Below are 16626 nucleotides of genomic sequence, written 5' to 3' on the forward strand. Positions count from 1 at the left end.
TGGTTCCTCCCGCAGTTCTTCACATGGTTCCTCCCACGGTTCCTCACAGTTCCTCCCGCGGTTCCTCACGGTTCCTTCTGCAGTTCCTCACGCGTTTCCTCACGGTTCCTCACGGGATTCCTCACGCGGTTCCTCACACGGTTCCTCGTGCAGTTCTTCACACGGTTCCTCCCGTGGTTCCTCGCAGTTCCTCCCACGGTTCTTCAAGCAGTTCCTCCCACGGCTCTTCACGCAGTTCCTCCCGTGGTTCCTCACACGGTTCCTCACGCGGTTCCTCACAGTTCCTCACACGATCTTCATGTGGTTCCTCACACGTTTCCTCACAGTTCCTCCCGCGGTTCCTCACACGGTTCTTCCCACGGTTCCTCACATGGTTCCTCCCGCAGTTCCTCCCGCAGTTCTTCACACGGTTCTTCCCACGGTTCCTCACGGTTCCTCCCGTGGTTCCTCACGGTTCCTTCTGCAGTTCCTCACACGTTTCCTCACGGTTCCTCACGCAGTTCCTCACACGGTTCCTCACACAGTTCTTCATGCGGTTCCTCACAGTTCCTCCCGCGGTTCCTCACGGTTCCTTCTGCAGTTCCTCACACATTTCCTCATGGGGTTCCTCACGGGGTTCCTCACGCGGTTCTTCACACGGTTCCTCCCGTGGTTCCTCACGTGGTTCCTCACGCGGTTCCTCATGCGGTTCCTCACAGTTCCTCACACGATCTTCACGTGGTTCCTCACAGTTTCCACACAGTCCCTCAGTTTCCTCGCATAGATATTTGTCCATTTAGCTCCCCACACCATTCTACACAGCTCTTCACACAGTCCACACATTTACTCATAGTTCTGCGTGCAACTTCACACGCATTTTCTCAGCTACAGTTACACGTTTCCACACGATTTCAATTCTCTCCGGTCCCTGACACAGTCCATCACACGGTTCCATAGTGCCGTGCTCGTTTCCCATACTTCCTCACATAGCTCCTCACACAGTCCTACACACGGTATCTCACAGCTGCCACAGTTCCTCACAATTCCCTCAGAAGTGCCATCCTTGCCCCACCCCCACCTCACGTACTTCCTCTCACAGTTCCTCACACGGTTCACTCTTCCACACACACTTCCCTTACAGTTCCTCACACAATCGTCCACATAGTTCCCCACAAATATTCACACCGTTTCTACAGTTAGTTCCTCTCAGACCCTCGCTGAGTTCCTCCCATGTTTCCTCACAATTCCTACCGCATGTCCTCACACAGTTCCCCACACATAGTTCGTCACACACTGCCCCTCATCTCCTCACACAGTTCCTCGTGCTTCCTCGCGTTTCCTCACACACAATTCCTACACAAGCCAACGTTTTTCCACTTTAGCACCTCACACTGGGCGTTCCAGCTACATGGCTGGCTCCCCCCCCGCTCCTCATGTCTCAGCCTCAAAACTACGTGTAAAGCTTCCTTGGCCACCCCGACTAAAGGCCGTCTCACTTGTGCGTCACTCTCACAGCCCGTCTTTTTCCTTTATGAAAGGTATACCAATTCGTAATTTTTTTTTTCTGGGTCCACGTCTCCACATCTCCGTCCCCCATTGTGCTGTGGCCCCGGAAGGGGTGTGTTGTTCTGGCACAGCGCCCAGCTCAGCGCTGGCTCGATGTGTCTGTCTGTGAGGTGCACAAATGAAGGAGCACTCTTACGACCGAGACCTTCACAGGACAACCGGAGCTAAAGGGGCTCCTTGCTTCCAGCCCCCAGCCCTGCCCTGGAGGGAGATTCCTCCCCCTAGAACTGAAGAAAGCAGCTTACCTTGTTGGGCCCAGAGTCCTGGAAAAGAAAAGACAGAGTCTGAGGACCTGGGGCCGGCCTGGGGACACAAGGTGTGTGGGGAGGAGACTGTGGCAGGCTCCAGAGAACAAAGGAGCAGGAGAGGCCTGAGCACGTGCCAGGGGTCCATCCCTCCTCACCTGGCCACCGCTGGCCACCCGGGTCCCGACGGGCCAAACGACAGCGCGACCTCTCGGGTTCCTTCACCCCTAACAATCTCAGAAGGGTAGGGCCTCGTAAGATTCGTCCCTCTCTGAACAAAGGCCTGGGTGTCTTGAGTGGCCAATACTGGTAGGGAAACTGAGGTTCCAGGGAGTAACAGGGATCACTACCCCGTCTGCAGCCTAGCGACACACACCCCTCACACCTTCGGGCTTTCCCTTGAACCCCGGGCTCCTTGCCAGAGACAGGGCCCGGGGCAGGTATGACAGGCCCCCGGCATCCTCCACAGAAGACAGGACAGGGCGCCACCTCCGCAATCCATCCCATCAGCCTAGTTCTAGAAACCCAAAGCTGGCTCACCATTTCCGCCAGAGCAGAGATGACCTTCCCCAGCGTGGTCAAGGACTTGTTGATGTTGGCTCCCTCCTGTGTGCAGAGAGGACAGGAAGCCTCATGAACCTCTTGCTCCAGCGTGATCCCATGGGGCCTGACCCGCGTGACGTTGGTCTGAGGCCACCAAGCCCTGACCGTTGATCCCGGGGCTCCTTGGAGCACGGGAGGCTCTGGCGAGAAGCTGCTCAGAGGCCCACCCTGGCCAAGGGGGTGCAGCGCGCCCAGTGTTTGTCCTAGTCCCCCAGGGAGTCCTTAGAACACCTCACACGAGCCCCGCTGGTACAATTTCCAGGGCCCCCTCCCGTCCCCCAGGTAACGGCGGGCACCAAAGGGAGGCTGAAAATGAAAAGTCTCCTTCCCGACACCAAGGACCGCTTTGACCAGACACTGTCCGCCTCGCAGCCTGGGTTCTGGCGGGAAAGCGCAGACACGGGTGGCCGGGGTCCTGTGAGGGCCCGCACGGGGCCCAGCCTTCCCGCCAGGGCCTCCGTCCTCCTTAACCACTAAGCCAGCGTGCTGGGCGCGGCCCTCTGGCTACTGGCCTCCTCCCACGCCCTCACCCTCGCCCCCTGCCCTCCCTGCCCGGGCTCGCCCCGGGTGGCGGTGCTCCCCAAGAGGGGCCCTCCCGCCCGGCCCACCCTGGAGCAGGCCAGGCTTGGAAGATGGGACCTGCCGGATGAGCGAGGCGTGGAGGGGCCCGCTGCCGTCCACAGGCATGGTGGCCTGGCCCCTACCTTGAGCCGCGTGCCCTTGGCTCCCGTGGAGTCGGCCCGCTCACTCCCCGCCAGGTCCACCAGGCTGATTTTGCTCACCTGAAACGCAACGTGTCAAATGCAGGAGATGCTCAAGGCCGCTAGGGGGCGCCCTGCCCCCTCCGAGGCCTGAAGTGCACACTTGAGGGGCCGTGGCCAAGCCCCGCCTCGGGGGTTTGCCGGTCTCAGACCCCGCGGTTTCCCTCTGTTCACAGCGCACCGGAGGCTCTGCCTGGGGTTCAAAGCCCACCTCCCCAAGAGGCTGCGTGCCCCTCACCCCTAACACTCACGATGCTGCAGAGACGCTGCCCTCGGTGCGCGGGGCTCTCCACGTGCCCGCACGGAACCCCCACAGAGCTCCCCAGATGTGTCCTGCCCCCCTTTTCCACAGATGGGCTCATCATCCGCGGTGGGATCTGAACCCAGCTCTGGCTCCGTTCTCTCTGCCCACCCAGACCCTGCCGGGCCATCTCTGGGAGGATGGCACCAGGCTGAGAGGACCCTGGCGCGATCGGCGACGAAGTGTGGCAAACCTCCCCGGGACGTGCGGACCCTGGGGGGTTGCCTGCTGCCCGAGAGAGCACTGCCCACCAGGCGGCGGCCGAGGCGCCCCGGGGAGGAGGCCTGGACAGTGGGTCAGGGGAGGTGACACAGAGAAAACCTGACCCCAAGGGACAGGGCCACCGATGGGCAGGAAGAGGCTCTGAGCCTGCCGTGCGGCCCCTTCCGGGGCATGGAGACCACGTGGCCAGATAAAGGTCCCAGGGGACCGTGCTCCTACCCGGGTTCCCTGAGAACGCCAAGGCGCGTGGGAAAGGCATCCGGAGCCAGGGGCGGTGGGCGGGGTGGTGCTCAGACCACAGCCTCTCCTTTGTGCTTGTGGATGCCGGGGCCCCCGCTCTCCTGCCAGTCGGTCACCGTCGTGACAGGCACTCACTCCACCCACGGCCCTCTGCTTCCAAGGGCCACTGGTATCCTCAGCGGTGCGGCCGTGGGGACACCCTTCCTCAGCCCCCACGGTCTCCACCAAAACCACCCGGCAGGAGGCAGACCCCGGGTCCACGGCCCCTCCACCGTCAGTCCCTTCTACGCCCAGACGGTGCCAAATACCGAGACGAGGTGGCCCCGCAGGCCGGCCAACTTCTCGGAGGCCCACGCTAAGCAGGGGGTGGTGAGGGCCCGGCGCCCGGGGTGAGGACGCTGTCCGAGCCTCGCAGGCCGGTGGTTCCCTGGCCTCCTCGTCCTGCCCGATGGGACTGACCCGTGCCCCCGCCCAAATGGCCCACCTCTGCCAAGGCCACGCTCACCTTCTCTGTGGTGATGTTGGTCTCCGCGTCGTGGCGCTTCTGGGTGAAGATGATGTTGAAGACAGCGTGGGAGCGGCTGCTGGTCTCATTCATGTTTGTGGCCGCCACGGTCCTGGGGGAACGGAAGCCACACGTGGTTACCTGTCGTCCTATGGTCGGGCAGGAGAGTCGCTGACGGTGCTAGCCAGCTGGACCAGGTCACGGGGCATCGGCTCTCCCAGGGCTCCCGGGGCTGCCCTACCCAGCCTGGTGGTGACTGCGTGTCCTGTCACAGTGCCAACGGGGCCCCCGCCCTCCCGGCCACCAGCTCCAGCCTGGTACTCGGGCGCCGTGACAGGGGCCAGCAGAGCCCAGGAGCACTCACGAAACAGGGAGGGGGCCCCGTCGGGCCGAGATGTGGAAAGGCCCCGCCCAGGAGGGAAAGGAGGCGCCCACCTCCTGTCCCTTCGGTCCCCGTCTGGGCAGGGCCGGCAGCAGGCCCCTGGGGGCAGAGCCCAAGGCAACTCGAGGGGAGCTGCAGGGCTGGTCCCAGGGCTGCCGACCTGCCGGGACCTCAGGACGTGTCCCTGATGGGGATTCGCTGACAGCCCACAGAAGGGACAGGCCTCACCAGAACCCTGCTCCTGCGGGGCTCTGACCCACGCGAGGTCGTTCACCGTGGGGGCGTCCCTGGGCGGCAGAGAAGGCGACCGTTTCCGTGAGCAGCCGGGCAGACCCCCCCCCCCCGGGGCAGTGCCACCAGTGCCCGTGGCCAGCAGTGCCTTACGGCTGACCCTGCCCCCAAGCCCCCACCTACGCCCCCCGCAGAGCGGGCAGAACCAGGCGTCACAGCCTCCTGACCACTGGGCCCAACGGGGCAGCTGCCCACAGGGAAGGACCCCGGGGAGCCTCACAGATGATGCCAGTCCCCCCCAGGAGGAGCAGCCCCTGTGGAGGTGACAGGGTGGGGGTCTGGAGGCCCCTCCCAGGCTGGCCCTTCAGTGGCCTCAGGCCCACGGGGTCCACCCTCCACAGGGGTGCTGGACAGACCCCACGGGGAAACCGACAGGTGCCCCAGGAGCAGGCCTTCCTCAGGGAGACTCACAATGGCGGTGGGGGGGGGGCGGCGTTTAGGGTAGAGAACTGGGGGAGGGCGAGCCCCCGGCATGCACCTGGCCTTGTTCCCTGAGTCCATGAGGTCCTGGATGTCATTGTAGGAGGTGACGGCCAGCTTGGAGAGGTCCTCCACATACGGCCCCATCAGCGGGTGCTCACGCACACGCAGGTTGCCCTTGTTCTTGGGATTCAGGAGGTCACGGACGCGTTCACAGTAAATCTCCATGTAGCTGACCTGCAGGGCGGAGATGTACCATCAGGGCCCCCCAAGGTGGGGGTGCAGGGCGGTTACCAGGGACTCTTGGGATAGGGGTGTGGGGGCCACCTGCTGGCAGGGGGAGGCATGTGCGAGTGCAGGGGTCAGGTGAGGGCAGTGAGTGCGCAGGGAAGTCGGCCCACCTCCTGCTGGTCCCCCCCACCTGCGCTCATCCTGGGGCTTGTCCGACGTGGACACACCGCGGCCATGGCAGAGCCAGGTCCCGCGGCTCTGAGACATCCGTCCCTGCCCCTGGTCCGGAGCAACTACTCAGTGAGACTTGCTGAGCAGAGGACCGCCCCTCGCTCCCGTGCCCGGTGTGGGTGATACATGCACGAGGGAGGGACGAGCCAACGGCACAGACCAGTGGTGGGGACTTGCTTTAAAGCAGAAAAGCACCGCTGTCCACGCCCGAGCCCCCCGCTGTGCTGGCAGAACGGACGCTCGGGGAGCCCTACCTCCACGGAGTAGGACATGTTGTCGTTGGTCGTGTCGTTGATGCGGGAGAACAGGTCTTCACAGAGCTATAGGGCCGAGGACACACCGTCAGGTGATGGGGACAATGGGGCTGTTCCTGGAGCCCTGCCCCCGGGGTGCTGTGGGCAGCCTGAGCCCAGGCCAGACGCCGCTCTCCGGGCCCCTCTTGCTCATCACAGTCCACCTCAAAGGCACCGAAAAGGCCTGCAGCCAAAGAGCGGCTGTCTTCCGCTTAAGTCATGGAGTCCCCACGGACCATCTGTGATCCCTTCCTACGCTTTTCGGGCCGTCCTTGTCGCCACCGTGTGGGCTGGGGTCCCCCGTGCTACAGGCTACCCGGTGTTCTCTCCTGCCCTGACCAGGTCGAGCGCTGACCAGCTCGGATCCAGAAGCCTGCCCGGGGTCCCAGCAGCTCAGGGCCCCCGAGTCATCCATGTCTCAGCCTGCAGTTAACCAAAGGCCACCCCTTGTCCCGGGCGTCTCTCCCTGTCCGCCGCCAGCCTCCACAGCTCCCGGGGGAAGGGTCAGCGGGACAATGACTCTCCCGACTGCCCTGTCTTACGGATGTGACCCGGGGGGCACGCGGCCAGGGCTCTGCCCCTCAGCACCCCCCATCGCAGGGCCTGGGGCTCCAGCCCGCCTCGCAGTGTCCCTCCCCTCCTGGCCCCCTTCTCTCCGAGGCTGCTCCCCTGGGGCGCCCTGCCCGGCCCTTCCCCGCTGGGCTCCTGCAGCCCTGCCCGTGCTGCCCTCCCCCGGCCTCCCGCCCCAGCCCCGGGGCCCGCGTGCCTGCGGGATGATGCCTTGCTGGTCCTTCTCCTGCTTGCCCATCATGGTGTAGGACTTGCCGGCCCCGGTCTGCCCGTAGGCGAAGATGCACACGTTGTAGCCCTCGAAGGCGTGCTGCAGCATCTCCTCGCCGATGTCCCGGTACACCTGCTTCTGTGACGCGTACTTGATGTCCTCCGGCTGCAAGACAACAGGGAGCGAGGCTGCAGGAGGCCGGGTGCGCCCGAGGCTCAGCCCGCTGTGTTCTCCGAGCACCCGCCTCGCAGCCCGAGGCCTCCCACTGGGGAGGGACGCCCGCCCCGCGCCCCGGCGCGCAGACGCCCCGGAGAGGGGACCTAATCCTGCCTGGCGGGGTGCAGCTTCCTGAGGGAGGGGTTGGGAGGGGCTGGCGGGGCGGAAGGGCATCTCAGCAGAGGGAACTGCCTGTGTGAAGGTTCCGAGGCAGGAGCATGGGACATAAGGCTCAAGATCAAGGCTGGGTTGGCAGCCTTGGGAATGAGAAGCGGTGGGGCTGGAGGCCCTGGGAGCCCACAGATCGGTTACGGCGGCCGGGTGCTCTCCCAACAGAGGATTATTTAGGCAGGTCCGGGGCGTTACCATAACCATGCCTGTCACTGCTCAGGGTGACCTTTCAAGCACACGGGGACTTGAGGAGGTAGGCCCCTTCCCCGCCCCGGGCGGGTGCCGCTGGCCCCTTCCCCTGTCCCACCCTCATGTCCCAGGTCATGAGCTCAGGGAGGTTAAGGGACTGGCTAAGGCCCACACACAAGCGTCCACACGACTGCGGCCCACCCCCCCGGATCCCAGCCCTGGGCTTACCGAGGTGTGTGACCAGTAGGAATAGTCGAAGCTGAAGCTTTTGGGTGTCTCCTTGGGCTGTTTGGGGTTAATGATGGCTGCGGAGGGGGCGGGGGGGAACAGGCGTGGCAGTTAATGCTGTGCTGGGGGAGAGACGACCGGTATGCGGTCCATACCCATCAGGAGGTACCCAGGGCGGGGAGGCGGGGTCCCCGGTGGCCTCTGGCCCCAGACAAGCCCCCCCCCCCACAGCGGGATGGGGCCAGGGCTCCAATTCCAGGCAGACGAGCCCCGTCTGCCCCTTTCCTCGGTCGGGTGGAGCCTGCAGCCCACCCCCACCGCTCGGTCCAGCCTCCCTCGCCGCCCACCCCTCTGGGCCTTACACATCCGCTCCGCGTACACGTGCCCTGGAAGCAGCCGGAAGGCCGGGCAGGCTGGGCAGCCCGGCACGGTCGTGCCCTGCTCCCCCCGGGCCCTGTCGTTCCCATGTGGCTCCCGTGTGCCGTGTGCGGCCCTGGCTGTCCCCGCCGGGGCACCCCATCACAGCCTTCACCGCCTGCTCCTCCCGGCCTGTGCCTGCAGGCTCCCTCCGGGCTCGCGCTCCCGGGCCCCCCGGGGGCCGTCCTGTGCGCGCCCCGCCCCCGCAGCGGGCTGCACCCCGGGGCTGACCAGGGGCAGCCCTGGGAACGAGGCCACGAATGCGTGCTGGTGCCGTCACACACCAGCCGGTGCCTGCCGCACGTCCCAGCGGCCCCCGGTGCCCCAGGCCCGCAAGAGGCGACTGCCCTGTGGCCAGGCAGGAGGGACTGAGGCCTCCACCCCCATTGAGCCACCCCGCCCGCTGCCTACCAGAGCACCATCTGAACCTTTGAGGTCTGCGTTGACCTTGACGGAGGACTCTGGGGCCGGGGGTCTGTGCGGGCAGGCCCCCGGGGCCACTAGCTCTGGCTGACGGGCCTGCTCCCAGCACGGGCATCCCCTGAAGCCCTGTCCCCAGGGCTGACTTGGCTTTGGGACCCAGACCCCAGGTTTGAGGGGTTCCGGGAGATAACCAGCACCTTGGGAAAGCTAGCAGGAAGGAGCAGGTGACTGACCACCCCAGCGCCGTCCTCGGGGCCTCGAGGGGGTCACATCCCTGCTGCCTCCAGGAGCAAGGCCAAGGAGAGCAGGCTGTCCTGCTGTCCACTCCTGCTGGGACCTGGGGACACAGCCACTGGAACCCCGGGCGCAGATAATGCCAGCGCCGTGGAAACAACAATCACGGCACCCCCCCCCCAGGCAAAGTCCGGGCTAGGACGCGGCAGGGGCCCGGTCCCCTCTGCTCCTCACCTCCCTGCCTTGCAGGCCTGGCCCCCCTACCCTGCTCCCGAAACAGGCCCTGATCCCTATCCCGGGTCCTTGGACAGGCCCGCTCCCCAACCCTGCTCCCTGGGCAGACCCGGGCCCACCTGGCACACCGTCCCCGCCCCCCGCCCCCCGCATGCCCAGACACAGCCGATTTCGCCGGAGAAACAGCTTCCTTCGCCAGGGTCTCGAGTTTCTCCTTGTCTGGGATTGAGGAGGGAGGAGAGAGGGGGGTCCTCGGGGGCTCGCCGAGCCGGGGACGGGCTCCCAGCAAGCCTGGGGGGGCTGGGGCCCCTCCAACGAGCACACAGTACCGGGAGAGCCGCCCGGGGTGCACGCCTGCAAGGGACAGACATGTGGGGGGGGGGGCAGCTGGAACAGGGAAGGGACGGCCGGGAGGAGGCAGCGGAACGGAAGCCGTTCGTCTCCGTCTCAATGTCCCTGCGACCTCAGGCCCCACGAGCCAGCGTGTGCTGCTTGGGCCCCTTCCAGCCAAACACTGAAGACTTCTGTGAGCCTGCTGTCAAACCGTTGTAGCTCGAAACTAGCCGAGGGGAGAGTATTTATACCACGTAAATCAGGCGACAGGTGTGTGTGGGAGAGTGTGAGCGTGTAAGCGTGTGAGCGTGTAAGCGCGTGGGGGTGTGTGCAAGCGTGTGTATGTGAGAGCGTGTGAGCATGTGTGAGACGGCGTGTGAGAGTGTAGTGAGAGAGTGTGTGTGTGAGCGTGAGAGCGCATGTGCACAAGCGAGCTGCCTTACCAGCAGGCCGCCGCCTCAAACGTCCAGGATTTGGGAGGCGGCCGCCCTCATGGAGCGGGACCTCGGCGGGGCCTCGGGGAACAGTGAGTCCCACACCCGGCCGCTGGCACTCCTCGCGCACGGGACAGCCCCCTCCTCACCTTCTCCCGACAGACCAGGAGGCTCCGTGGCCCTCTGATCTGGTTCACAGCCCCTGTGCCCTGGCCAGCCCCCTGCACCCCAGCCAACCCCCTGCACCCCGGCCAACACTGCTGCACCCGGCCAGCCCCCTGCACCCCGGCCAGCCCTGCTGCCCCAGCCAACCCCCTGCACCCCGGCCAACACTGCTGCACCCGGCCAGCCCCCTGCACCCCGGCCAGCCCTGCTGCCCCAGCCAGCCCCCTGCACCCCGGCCAACCCCCTGCACCCCGGCCAGCCCTGCTGCCCCAGCCAGCCCCTGCACCCCGGCCAACCCCCTGCACCCCGGCCAGCCCTACTGCACCCCGGCCAACCCCCTGCACCCCGGCCAGCCCTGCTGCCCCAGCCAGCCCCCTGCACCCCGGCCAACCCCCTGCACCCCGGCCAGCCCCCTGCACACTGGCCAGCCCTGCTGCCCCAGCCAGCCCCCTGCACCCCGGCCAACCCCCTGCACCCCGGCCAGCCCTACTGCACCCCGGCCAACCCCCTGCACCCCGGCCAGCCCTGCTGCCCCAGCCAGCCCCCTGCACCCCGGCCAACCCCCTGCACCCCGGCCAGCCCTGCTGCACCCCGGCCAACCCTGCTGCACTCGGCCATCCCCCTGCACCCTGGACAACCCCCTGCATCCCGGCCAGCCCCCTGCACCCTGGCTAGCCCCTCTGCACCCCATCACTGTGCCCTCTTGATTCTGCAAGGCACAGCCCTCATCCACGTGTGCAAGGTCCGCCTCCCTGCTGGAACATCACCCCTGAGGGTGGTAAGAGCCTCTGTCCTGCCCCCCTAGGGCTCCGTGGGGAGAGAACTTGTTACTTGTTCCATGTAAATCGCCAGCAGGTAGGTGAGTGTGTATGTGCGTGTGTGACAGAGAGAGAGAGAGAGAGAGAGAGAGAGAGAGAGAGACAGAGACAGAGGACACATGCCTGGAAGCTCGTGCCCAGCACACGCTTGCTGACAACATGAAGGGGCCCCCTGTCCACTTTCCTGCACGGCCACATGTGATGACAGGCCCTCACAGACCCTCGGTTTCCCCGTCTGTGCCTCGGAAACGGTCCTCATCCCCGCGGGGACAGCAAACAAGGTCACCACTGTGACCCTGTGAGCGGAACGGCCATGGTGACCCTATCGGGTGGCAGGCATCCAGGAGAGAAGGCAGCTGTCCCAGGGCTCCTCCCTGACACCGCATCGGCCGTTCCTCCCATGAACAGGCCTGCAGCAGCACCACTGCCTCCTCAGCCACTGCCGGGTTCCCTTCGGTGGCCTTCTGTTCCCAGTTTCACTCTATTTGGAGCCAAGAACATTCTAGAACAGTGATGGCAAATAGGGGCTGACTTAGATGAATTAGGTGTTTGCAACACCTGGGTCTGTGCACAGGGCTGCTGGTTGACAAAGGCCTTTGGGAGAAAGACCACTGTGAGCAGAGGAGAAGGGTCCGGAATATTCCAGCAGACCATCCAGAATGGCGGTGCATTGCCCGATGCCCACCAGGACCAGCTCGCCAGCATCCAGGAGGAGGGCTGGAGGCAGGAAGGTCGGGCTGGGTGTGGGCCTGTGGGGCCTGGCAGGGCTGGGGGCAGGCCCTGGATGATCAGCCCTGCCGTGGCCTTCCGCTCCAGAGGCGGTGTCCTGGGTGAACAGCGTCCTCCCCAAATTCACATCTACCTGGAACCCCAGAAAGTGACCTTTGGAAAAAAGGTCTTGGCAGATGTAATTAGTTAGGATGAGGTCACGCAGATTAGGGTGGGCCGTACATTCAGTGACCGGGGTCCTTATACGAAGGGAAAGCACAGACAGACAAGCAGACGCGTAGGGAAAAGGCCACGTGAGGACGGAGGCGAGCCCAGGCCCGCTGGCAGCCCCCACAGGCGGGAGACGGGCCAGGCTGGGATGCTCGCAGAGCCTCAGAGGAAGCCGGCCCCATGGACAGCCTGGTCTCACACTTCTGGTTTCTGGGGAAACGATTTCCATCCCAGCTTTTTTTTCCTGGGAAAATGAATCTTCCCACTGGTGCAGAGGGTCCAGGGATGAGGCCAGTCTGAAACGGACACAAGAGACGCTGCGATCCAGGCCCAGCCTCGCTTCGGGGCCCCAGGGGTACAGGGGCAGGGGTGGGGGGCCCCCAGTCCTGAGGGTTCCTCTGTATAGCCGGGACTCAGAGAGAAGAGAGCGAACCCTTCCAGAAGTTTCAGTCTGTTCTTATGTAAAGCGGGGATGTGGGGGTACTCACAGGACCTCTGTACCCCTGAGTAACCTACACCAGACCTGCCACGTAGGCACAGAAGCATACGCTGCGTACGATTTGGTTGGCTCACAAAATTACTAGTTTTGGAACGTTCCAGTGAACGGTATTGTTCATCCAGGCAGTGAGTATGGGACGGCAAATTAAGTTCACCTCTAAATGCTTCTAATCTGCGCCTCACGATGGAGGTTCAAGGGGTACATTTAGGGACGTGGCATCTCCTGTGCACACCTAGTCTTGAGGTTCAAGAAATATGTCACATCCCTGACACTCACGGCCTGGCACCGGATGCCGTTGGGCAAATCCACTTACGGAGCCCACCGGGTGTATCACTGGGGAGAGTGGCTCCCTGCTCAACACTTCTCTGCTGGCCCTCGAGGCCTCGCACAGCCTTACCCAGCGGAGCATCGTCCCCACCCTTTCTCATAGGCCCCACAGACACTGGCAAGGTGGCCGCCCAAACCCCGCCTCCGTGGGTGTCCACCCCTCTGCGCAGCTCTGCCCCGGGGCGGCCAGGAATAGAGCCCGTCCTGCCCTCTGACCCCGCTCCTCAGACACGCTCTTCTGTGCTAAGGGCTGGAGGGCACTCTCCTTGCCTCTGGGTTTCCTCAGCCTTCACCCCCACTTCTGACCTGGCTTCTAGCACTTTCTATCAGTACCATCACTGCTTTGTTTTCTCTGAAAATGAAAATAGCTCCCAAAGCAAGTGTCCTGATTATCCATTCTTCTGACACTCCTCTCCCTCCCTGTCTGTCTCTTCATCTCTGTCTCTCTCTGTCTCTCAGGCCAGAGGTAGGTCAGAGTTTTCACCCCCCACGGCCCATCATCTCCTCCAGCCATTTGCTTCCGTGACACCCATCCCATCCTGTCCTAGACCACTCCCAAGTTCCAGGGGAGACAGGGGTCCGACTCTGATGTTTTGTTCTTTCTGTTTATTCTGCAGGCTCTTACAGGGTTTGGTTGCCTGTGAACCCCTCAGGCCAAGACCCTCAGCTACTGTCTAAGGTGGCGACTGTGCTGGTCAGGCCTGGCCCAGGTGTGAGCAGGGACCCCCATAGTCATTCTCGATGTCCTGGGTCATCCAACACTGACACGACAGACCCTGTCAGCTCCTTGGGCCGGTGTCCACTGCCCACCCAGGGCCAGAGCCCCTACTAGAGGTCACAGTTCCCGCCAGGGGTCACCGTTCTCACCCAAGAGGTCACCTTCCCACCCAAGAGGTCACCTTCCCACCCTGGGTCACGGTTCCTGCCAGGGGTCACGGTTCTCACCAGGGGTCACGGGTCCCACCAGGGGTTGTGGTTCCCACCCAGGGGTCCCAGTTCTTGTGCAGCTCTTGGCTTCCCACCTCTAAGGTGAGAGTCACCCTCCTGAGCACCTTCTCTGGCCGCAAGGAAAGCAGGCCCCTGGACCGACCCTCAGCTCACACTGGGGAGACGCCGGACAGGCAGCCAGCCTCTGGGGACAATGACTCAGAGATGCATTCTCTAGGTCAGGGGGTCCCGGCGACCGGCCCCCGCTGCCTGTGGTGCCCCCTGCCCCCCAGGCATCAGCGCCCTCCGCATTTCCACGTTCCCTCCCCACGTGTCCCGGACCACTTCCCCGGTAAACCCTTCCGAATCCTCCCGTCAGGGTCTGCTTCCAGGGACCAAGCGGAGGCGACTCGGTTCCTGAAAGCCGCGACAAAACCCGGGGGCCTCCACAACCTGCCCACACGGACGAAGGGACGTAGGGCGCCACCTCCCAGCCCCTCCCCCTCCCACAGAGCCTAAAGGGGCCCAGAACATTCCCAGAGTCTCCCCAGTCCTCACGCCCTCCACACGCCCTCCCCTCGGCCAGCCCCTCCCTCCAACCTGTTGGCTAACAGGCGGGGTAGGGTTACGTGGGGGTGCAGGGCACCCGAGGACAGGCGAGGCCTCCATCCACCCCACGACCTGAGGACGAGGTGCGGAGTGAGCAGCTGGCGTCGAGCACACAGGACAGCTTGTACCCCCGGAGCCCGCGGGTGACAGCTGCCGTAGCCGCTTGAGGGACCCCGGGGGCAAAGCGCCTGGCTGAGCCCTGAATTCTCGTCGTACGTCAGCGGTTGTGGGGACAGGCTATCAATCAGCGGGAGATATCAGCCAAACACGGCTGCAGTTTCCACGGGACCCTAGACAAGCCCCGCTAACCCACGGGTGGGAAGCAAGGGGCGGGGGGCCTTCCGGGTGGCTGGAGGTGGGGGGGTCTGGCAATGCCCTGCTCAGGCAGTGAGACCTCCGGGCTACGCGCCGTGCTCTGCCTGCACGCGTCTGCCTGTGTGCTGCCACTCAACACGAAAGTTCAAAGCAAAAGAGCAAAGGACAGGCTCAGAGAGAGTGCTCCCCGGACTCGGAGTGAGTGCTCCCCAGACTCGGAGTGAGTGCTCCCCTGGACTCCAGCAGCCTGCGTGTGCCCTAAAGAAACCCTTCGGGGCACATCTGAGCGTGAAACCATCATCTTCTCTCTTACTGTCCACGTGTTGACTGCAGGCCTCCTACTTCTCAGGCAGTTTTGAGGCGACTTACAGTCACAAGGCCACAGGACAGACAGAAATAAAAGAACGTGTCAATGGAGGGCAGCTGAAACACGATGAGAAACCAGTAACCTCGCGTACTGGGTTGGAAAGCGTGCCCCCAAATTCACGTCCACCCTGAGCCTCAGAACATGACCTTATTTGGAAAGAGGGCTGTTGAAGATGTAACTAGTCGCTACCACGAGATCAGACTGGATTAGGGTGGGTCCTAAATCCAGTGATCAGCGGGGTCTTGTCTTGGTCGGGCTTTTAGTTAAAATATAGTGTGATACCGGTTTCGGGAACAGAAATTCAGTGATTCGTCACTCACGTGGGATCCCCAGCGCTCGTCCCAGCAAGCGTCCTCCTTAATGCCCGTCCCCCGCCCACCTCCCAGGCGATCCGTGCTCTCACGTGACGGTCACCTGAAGATGCCGGCTACAGGCCCAGATGGCCAGACCAGCAGAAGCCGCCTCCTCTAGGACCTCAGAGGCAGCACGGCCCCGTCAGCGCCTTGATCCCCGACACTGGCCTTCAGAACCGGGAGAGGACGCATCTCTGTCACTTTAGCCTTCCCGCCCCGCTGGTGACTGGCCACCGCTGCCCCCAGGGAGCCAACACGCCAGGCGGACAGGGAGGGAGGTGGGGGCCAGGGCGGCTGCTGTGTCTTGGGGGGGAGGCCCAGGACCCCTGGCCCTGAGCGCCCAGCAGCCGACGACAACGCCGTCACGACCCGTACTCACTGGTGGTGCTTCCAGACATCTGGATAATGCACTTGGAGTCTCGGCTCATCTCCCTGGAATTGAAGGGGCGGACACGCACCGCCACCTTCACCGAGGCCCCGGCCATCTCTCTGGCCTCCGTCGGTCACCCTCAGCAGCGCCGGGAGCCCTGGCGAGGGCGGAGACACCTTGGGAGAAAGGGAGACACGAATTAGAAGCAATGTCCAAAAGGCAGAACGGTGTTTCCAGTTGGGGACTGAACCTTCTCCCTTCCGAAATCCCCCTAAGTGATACGGGCACGTGGTGCCACACCGCAGGGGCCAGGAACTGGAGAGGGCGGCCACAGACGCGAAACACCACACATTTTAGACAAGAAAGCAGACAGGATGAGCGGAGCCTGGCTTAGCGAGCCCGGGAAATCCAGCGCCCAACAAGAAATAAGCCGATTCACGCCGCGGGACCTGGAAAGACTCTAGGTGCCTCCGAAGGCTCACGTCTGGGTGGGATCAAAGGCGGGTGTTTGTGGAAAGTCAGCATTAAACCTGCTATGGGTTGGCTTACGTCCCGTCAACATTCCTGCGTTGAAGTCCTAAACCCCAGGACCTCAGAACGTGGCCTTATCTGGAGACGGGGCCCTTGCAGATGTTACTGGTTAAGATGAGGTCACACTGGAGTCGGATGAGCCCCCGACCCAATACAGAGTCCTTATAAAAAAACACAGAGACACAAGGAGAGTGCCATGTGGAGACAAAGGCAGAGATCGGGGCGATGCCTCCACAGGCTAAGGAACGGCAAAGGTGACAGCAAACACCAGGAGCCGGAAAGCCCAGAACAGTCTCCCCAACGGCCTCAGTAGGAACCAGCCCTGTTCACACCTGATCTCGGGTTTCCGGCCTCCGGACCGGGAGACGATAGTCTCTGTTCTCTGAGCCACCGGTCTGTGGAACTTTGTTACAGCAGCTCGGGCAGGCCGGTGAGGACCCCTAGCCCCCCACCCTCCCCCTGCGGACATCCAGGAC

At 63.7% G+C, this 16626-nt stretch overlaps 1 protein-coding gene across 20 annotated transcripts in view; it reads right to left on the reverse strand.

Moving 5' to 3' along the window:
* KIF1A (kinesin family member 1A) overlaps positions 1-15791 on the reverse strand; it is a 69781-nt gene extending 53990 nt beyond the window's left edge. For all 20 annotated transcript variants that reach the window (XM_030326852.1, XM_030326851.1, XM_036064211.1 and 17 more), the window contains exons 1-9: positions 15629-15791; positions 7856-7932; positions 7037-7216; positions 6232-6297; positions 5574-5752; positions 4423-4534; positions 3098-3175; positions 2331-2396; positions 1791-1808 (exon numbers count right to left, since the gene is read on the reverse strand). In XM_030326852.1, coding sequence (XP_030182712.1) covers positions 1791-1808; positions 2331-2396; positions 3098-3175; positions 4423-4534; positions 5574-5752; positions 6232-6297; positions 7037-7216; positions 7856-7932; positions 15629-15734 — 882 coding nt within the window. In that variant the 5' untranslated portion in view covers positions 15735-15791. The remainder of the gene's footprint in view (positions 1-1790; positions 1809-2330; positions 2397-3097; positions 3176-4422; positions 4535-5573; positions 5753-6231; positions 6298-7036; positions 7217-7855; positions 7933-15628) is intronic.
* Positions 15792-16626: the final 835 nt, after the last annotated feature.

Source organism: Lynx canadensis, chromosome C1 (genome assembly GCF_007474595.2).
Source record: "Lynx canadensis isolate LIC74 chromosome C1, mLynCan4.pri.v2, whole genome shotgun sequence".
Classification (NCBI taxonomy): Eukaryota; Metazoa; Chordata; class Mammalia; order Carnivora; family Felidae; genus Lynx; species Lynx canadensis.